The sequence below is a fragment of the Mus caroli genome, chromosome 19 (assembly GCF_900094665.2).
Source record: "Mus caroli chromosome 19, CAROLI_EIJ_v1.1, whole genome shotgun sequence".
NCBI classification, from domain to species: domain Eukaryota; kingdom Metazoa; phylum Chordata; class Mammalia; order Rodentia; family Muridae; genus Mus; species Mus caroli.
The window spans coordinates 52,753,858-52,760,970 of record NC_034588.1 but is presented as its reverse complement, the minus strand read 5'-3'; the positions used below and the strand labels follow the sequence as shown (position 1 = coordinate 52,760,970).

The following is a 7,113-nucleotide window of genomic DNA, read 5'->3' as shown; positions in this document are numbered from 1 at the left end:
TCCTGGTTCCTAGCCACCAGGGAGAGAGATTAGAGGGTCATAGCATGCCCACGTTTCCACCTCTCCATTGTGGAAAGAGAATGTTTAGCCACGGGTTTAGAATGACGTTTACGACTCCAGCTCTGAATCCTGGATTCCTAGGTGCACATATCCCTTCTCCCAGTTCTTCTGGATGTGTCCCTAGATGGGGAGTTGTGGTTGAGGTGTGGTCTGCCTGTATTTCCTGAGATCTGCTGTGCTGTTCTCCACGGTTGTACCATCTCATGTTTCTCCCACTGGGGATGCACAAGCTTCCCGTTCCTCGTGTCCACAACAACACTCGTATTCATTACATTTGTGTCACCCTGGCCAAACACCTAGCAAGCAATTTAAAGGAGGGTGGGTTTGTTCTTGCTCACACTCTATCAGGGTATCTGGTGCAGTGTTGTCTCTGTGGTGGCAGGAGCTTGCCACATGGTATGAGCATATCCCAGCAAGAGCAGAGAGTGGAGATACATGGCCAGAGGTGGGGCTAGTCTGTAATCTTCAGTGGCTGCCTTTAGTGGTCTGTATCAAGCAGCTAGAGTTCTCGTCTCAAAGGTTCTGTTTGTGACCTTTCAAAATAGTATCATCAACTGAGGAACACGTGTTCAAGATGAGCCCATGGGTCTGGGGTGCATTTCACATCCAAAGCACACTTGCTATTTTCCACTGGAAGAAATTAGAGCCACTGGGGTTGGTACTAACTACGGCCACTCTCTACCACAAGAAATCTCAGTTCTCCTTGAATGTTCTCAGTGCTGCCTCAGTTGGTAGACTCAGAATGGCTGTGCCTTCATGCTCTGGTGGGGAGGGGAAGGGTCTTGTGGGATAGATGTCCCAAAGGAAGGTACTGCAGATGGATTCCTTCCTGGAGACCTGCAGGATCCTATGGGTGCAGGTAGGGCCAGACAATGCATTCTTAACCAGGGGCTGGCGACTCTGACCTTTGCTCTTGCTTTTATTATGTGTGTGTGCGCGCGTGCGTGTGTGCATGCGCATGCACACTCATGTGCACGTGAACACAAGTGAGCATGCGTGTGCGTGCTCACATACGGTGGTAGAATGCGCCTGTGATCCCACAAGTGAGGGCTGGAAACAGGCAGGATCCCTGGAGCTTGCAGGCCAGCCATCTTAGCTGAGTAGGAGAGAGAGAGAGACTCTGTCTCAAAAACTCTTGGTATGGTAGCATACGTCTTTAACTTTGGCAATTGGGAAGCAGAGGCAGGTAGAGTTCTCTGGTTTCTAGGCTCCCCAGGGCTACGTAGTGAGAAAAAAAGAAAAAGATGAAGAGTGACGGGGAGATCTCTGACACCAACTTCTAGCTTCCACGTGCATATACACCCATGCACATTTGCATGCATGTACACTTGAGCACACACATGCATTTACACTTATACACACATGCATGTACAATCATGCACACACACGTGTGTACAATCATGTACACATGCATGCATGCACACTCGTGCACACACATGCATTTATACTCATATACACACATGCATGTACAATCATGTATACACACATTCATGTACAATCATGTTCACATGCATGCGTGTACACTTACATGCATACACATGCATGTACACACATACACAGGCATGCGTGTACACTCAGGTACACACGTGAATGTACACTCACAAGCACATGCGTGTGTGTACGTGCTCATGCACATGTACATATCCATAGGAAAGTAATAAAAATAAATCTTAAAATATAAAGTAGGTAAGGGAAGTCTGTATCAGACAAAAGCATTAAGACGTCAGTGGAGGCTGTGGCAGAATTTCTGAAGCAGATTCAGCCGTGAATAAAGTTTAATTACTTGGTTGTCCGACATGACTGATTCTTCTGATGTCAGGAAGGGGAGCTTCCTGGGCTGAAGGGAGGCTGCCAGGGGAACCAACTTCACCTCTTAGAGGAAGCCTCAGCTTAAGCGGGAATCAGCAGCCATGCTCTAGCCTGCCCCCTCTGGTTCCACATCAAATGGACCTGTCATCTTTGGGTAGAGCCTGGTGTGACCACCCACCGATGTCACCTTGGGTACAAACCTTGAAACTGGCTTTGGACAGGTGTGTTTGAGTCCAGCTCTCTGACCTGCTGTGGGCACCATCTTGGACAGGCTACCTCATAGCTTGCTTTAGTGCCTATGAAATTGACCATGGCCCTACCTCATGGGCTTGTCAGGAAGTTTAAACCACAAGCACTATGTGGTAAGAGTCAATAAATGGTGGTGGTACTGTTACGAGACATCAGTGTCAACAAGTTTATTTTATCACTGTTATTTTCAAATTGCTTGGTGCACAGTGTGGGAGGGGCAGGCCCAGGAGAGCCCTCTCAGAACAGAGTCCTCCAGGAACTCCTTTGTTGGGTCGATCACAGGCGAGTCACACAGCCCCTCCCTGCCTGTTTTTCCCTGGGATCTTTGCCAAACCCTAAGCCAGGAAACTTTGTTATATTAATTATGAAGAGAAAACATGTTTTATTTAAAATCCCGGCTGCTGAGTTTTCTGCCATGCTGTTTCTCTGTGACAGCAGAATTTCTTTTGCATCTGGGAAACCCTAATGCATTTAGAATATAAATATATCCGTGCTTACACACACATGTGACTTCAGCGACCTGATTTCCCTAAATACCAGTGTACACTGCAAAGCTAATGAGTTGAGCTCCTGCTTGCAATCAAGTTTTTTGTTTTGGGAGATTTTTTTCCCCCTTAAATTTATGAGAAGTTTCAGGGGAATTCAATCTTTCCCCTTTTCCAAAAATCTTTGCCTGGATTGGAGAGGAGGGGATCCCTAGGCATGAAAAAGCTACATTCTGGGATGTTGGGGGTTCACCCAAAAGGGGGCTCACAGGTTCTACCCAGGGCCCACATGGATTTGAATGCTGAGAGAGGGGACTGGTCCACTCCAAACTGGCATTAATACGTCACCATCTATCACGTGTTTGAACAAGAACCATATACGTCTACCCCTGCCTCTGCGCACCCATCTCTCCTTCCTTCCCTCCCTTCTTCCCTTCTTCCCCCTTCCCCACCAACCATAAGGTGATGAAGGACACAGAGGTGATCCATAGGCATCCCCTTCGTGGTGCGGTGTGGACAGGAACGTGTGCTCACTGTTACCAGAATATGCAACTTTTATGAAACCTTGGAAATCTCTCTCTCTATTTGAGAGGTTCTGCCTCTTAAGCGCTGCCTGGCAACTGAAAGACAAAGAAAATGCTCTGCTGCCTGACCTTCTTCACAACAGGCAAAACGAGGCCTAGAGCAGAGGATGCACCCCAAGCCCCCCATGTGCCATCGCTCCTCCACACAGGCTGTTTCTGTGGTTCGGCGCCTAGGGAGATTCCAGAAGTCAAACAGTACAGACTTGTAAGCAAACGAGCATTTGGCCCACACGTCCCTTTTGTGCAGTAATGGAGAGAGAGACCAGCATCTTCACGGAAGCAGGACAGAGCCTACAAGCATCATTCTCTCATTCTGACCCTTAGAGAGGTAGAATTTCACGGTGGTCAAGCCCAGTGTACCGACCCCCTGAACATTCCAAGGACCGCTGGTGAAGAGATTGCTAAGACAGTGCCTGGCTTTTTGGAAGCTGGGTGGTCTTCCTGTAAGGATGAGGGTTAGACGGACTCTGTCTCAGGCCTGGCACAGGAGAGTCTAGCAGCTCTGCCACGGTCCTGTTTCTTCTCTGGAGACCGGGAATTATTATTTTTAGCTATGTATGCAGAAAAGGCCACTCAGCCCATCAGGCTACGTGGCTTTGTCCCCGATGAAACCCGAAACTCTTCCAAGCATCCAACTTGGCTGCTTCGCCCTAGATGCAGTGCGCCAGCCTGTGGAACACGAAAAGACACCCCAACCACCTGTTTGGCACACATCTGGGTGAGAAAACAGGCGAAGACCGCGAGTTCTCTCCTTGGACTCGACTAAGCTCATTGCCCAGAGGCTAGCCCTCATATGTTTCCTTTTATCCATTATTGACTTACAGTTTCATTGATAACCGTAAAAATTCCCTGAATCTTANAAAAAAAAAAAAAAAAAGGNGNGNGGGNGGGCTGGGGGCTGGGATGATATTATCCTTTTGTGAACATCAATCATTGTGTCATCCCTTCCTGCCTACAAACTTTAGGCTCAGTTGTTTCCCGCTGGAGTTTTTTCTGGGCCTCTGATAATTTCCACGGCCTTTTTGTACACCTGTGGGTTAGCTGCTCTTTCTTAGGCCCAGGTGCCCATCAAGAAATTATAAGATCAGATCACAGGGCTTGATAGCTATCTATGATTGCAGTCACCACCCCATAGTTTGGAAAGAAATTCCTTTTTAAAGCAAATCACTTGGCAACTGAACCTGGGACTACGGAAAGTGGCTGAGCTGGGTTAACTGGCTGACAGGCCAAGGTGTAACGGTTCTCTTATGGACAAGCTAATAAGCAAGGCTGTAATTTAATTCCATTCCCTCAGGAAACACCCTAAAAGGGAAATCCAATTCAAAAGTGCTTAACCGGATGCAAGAAGTTTACAGTGACTCCCACCCTCTCCCATCTCTCTTCCATGCCCTTTCATCAATGGGACTGTGCTCAGATTTTCATAGGGGACTTACTCTCAGTTTGGGCATTTTCTCGGAGAACTGACTCTGGGGTGGGGATTGGCTTCCCAGTGAAGAGTTTACCTAATGCACGAGATAAAGATCTTGGGTTTGATCACCAGCAGCACCACAAAGAAAAACAAAAGCAGAAAGAGCTAAGGTTTACTGGAAACTGCCATGTCCAAAACCTTTTGTTGCCATGACTTCTACCACAAGAGCAGTTGGTTGTTGGTGATGCCTTGGAGGCTCCGGGGGTGGGGGTGGGGTATTATGATGGCCATATATTCCTCAGTTATGCTGTGACAAAATCAAGACTGTTTCTGGCTTCAAGGCTCAACACTCAAGCCTCGGTCCATAGCCAGCATGGAAACCCCAGGAAGCTCTGCTCCTTGCTTAGCTAGGCCAGCATCTCTACTATTCATTCAACCCGAAGGTCTCAGTGCCCTGGCCAAAGCCCCTCTACAGCGTTTCCCTTTCTGGCTCACCACAAGCTCCCTGGGGCCCTGGCTCATCTTCCCTGTCTCATCTACTGTGGTCATGGGAAAAGAAGAGTAAGGATTAACCACGGAGCTTCTCCACAAATCGAAGGCAGCTAAGTAAATCCACTGCTGGGTTCATTTCAGCCACCAGGGTATCCCCCTGAGGCCAAAGCTCAGGAGTCCTTATGTCAGCCCCAGATAATAGATAATCTGACATGTGAGCTAAGGCCGAGACCCTAATGTAGTCTCCTAGGGACAGGACTTCTCAGAGGATTTCCGAGGTGCGCGCCAGATTTCATCCACGATACAGAGTATTTGTGTGCCTTAGTCACCTCTGTGGGAACGACCTCATGGAGGCTTCGCCACAGAGTTCATATCACACACATGTCATTATAAAACTGACTGCCCAGAAGAAGTCCGTGATTCAGCCTGTTTAACTCTTGTGGTCAGGACACACACAACTTGGCAACACTAGCCTTTCCCAATTTGAGATTTTCCTCGCTTCTAACCCAGATGGTTTGATTTTGCTAAAGTCCTCAGAGTCTCTCAACCAAAGAAACGTGAGGTGACCACTTACCCCAGTGACTGACTTCCCCACCAGGGCGATTAGCAGCAGGACACGGAACACCAACATCCTGACAAACATCTGTGTAGTTGAAGGCCTCTCTGTTCTCTCCCTCTGCAGTTTCTCTTCTTGTCTATTCCTTTGGGGGTAGGGGTGGGGGGTGGGGATGTCCGTCTCCAGGGATTCCGGAACAAATGAAGAGGATGCAAATTATTAACTAGGCATCAAATACTGTTTAATGTTTTGCGAACCAACTATCTTGATTAAACAAATGGCAACTTGGGGGTTGGGCAGAGTCAAGGGGTGCCTTGTCTTAGGCAAAAAGAAAAAAAAAGTCTCCAAAGATAGCAGCCAAAATAAAGAGCCGCATGGCTTCTGGGTGCAGGTAGGAGCTAGGGAATGTTCAGTGCTGTAGGTCTGGATGTATGGGCGGCGTCTTAGCCACAGGATAAAGGAGTCCAGATCGGACAAGAACCTCTGCCACCTCTGAGATTACTGCTAGATTTCTGATCTCCGAATCTCAAGCAGAACTAAGACATGGACGGGCTCCTAATAACATCACACTTTATATTCCTGAACGATAAATTAAAGAATGCCAAACTGTTATTGACAAACATTGATCCTGGGCCCTTTGAAGTGCTGCTCACAGCAGCTTGTTGGCTTCAAAAGTTTTCTTTTAAATCTCATTACATAAGGCTTTTTACTTTTAATTATTTCCCCCTTTAGTTGGAGACTTTCTTTGACCAGGGGGAGGATAAACAGCCGTGGTTCTCATCTTTGGGACAATTGTTCCCAGTGCTCCTTACCTAGCAGCACAAGGTTGCAGGCAAGCTACAGAAGCAGAAATGACCGGGGAAGGATGGATTCTTGTGGACTCAATCGATCTCACTCAATCGGATCCCACGCTCCTGTCTGTCCACAATAATCTATGTATAGGCTCCAGCAATCCTCCAACCTGATTCTTCAATGTAGGCTTGAAATGGTGCCAAATGACTAGTGCTTGATGCTCACGTCAGCCACCCCACAGGTCACATGCACTCACGGTGCTCAGCCAGAGGCTGCTGCTCCTCCCTCTGGAAGCCAGTGACCATGGTGGTGAGCCCCACAGGCCCCGTGAAGGGACCTGAAGTCAAAGCCGCTCACTAGATGGGTTTTGCTCTGCAAACTTCACAAAGCTGTCATGAGGACAATGATATCTACGATCCCATCAATATCTCTTCTCTCTCTGCCCCCTTAGATGGAATGTTCATGAGGCTGAAGGAGATGAAGAGTGAGCTCCTAAGATAGATGGACACTCAGTAGATTTAGGTGGGAGACATGAACAGGTGAACAATCCGTTGAACAGTTGGGTATTTGTCTCAAGATGAACAGCCCAGGAGTAAGTAGGAGCAGAGCCGTGTGAAGACCAAATTGGCTGTGAAAAAGCAGAGGGTGTGTGTGTGTGTGTGTGTGTGTGTGTGTGTG

General features: G+C 47.9%; 1 protein-coding gene across 2 annotated transcripts in view; it reads right to left on the bottom strand.

Moving 5' to 3' along the window:
- Habp2 (hyaluronan binding protein 2) overlaps window positions 1–5,806 on the bottom strand; it is a 34,129-nt gene extending 28,323 nt beyond the window's left edge. Inside the window, exon 1 of one of the 2 annotated variants that reach the window (XM_021152166.2) lies at window positions 5,662–5,806. In XM_021152166.2, coding sequence (XP_021007825.1) covers window positions 5,662–5,730 — 69 coding nt within the window. In that variant the 5' untranslated portion in view covers window positions 5,731–5,806. The remainder of the gene's footprint in view (window positions 1–5,661) is intronic. The other variant, XM_021152167.2, reaches the window with a different exon arrangement.
- Between the last annotated feature and the right edge of the window lie 1,307 nt (window positions 5,807–7,113).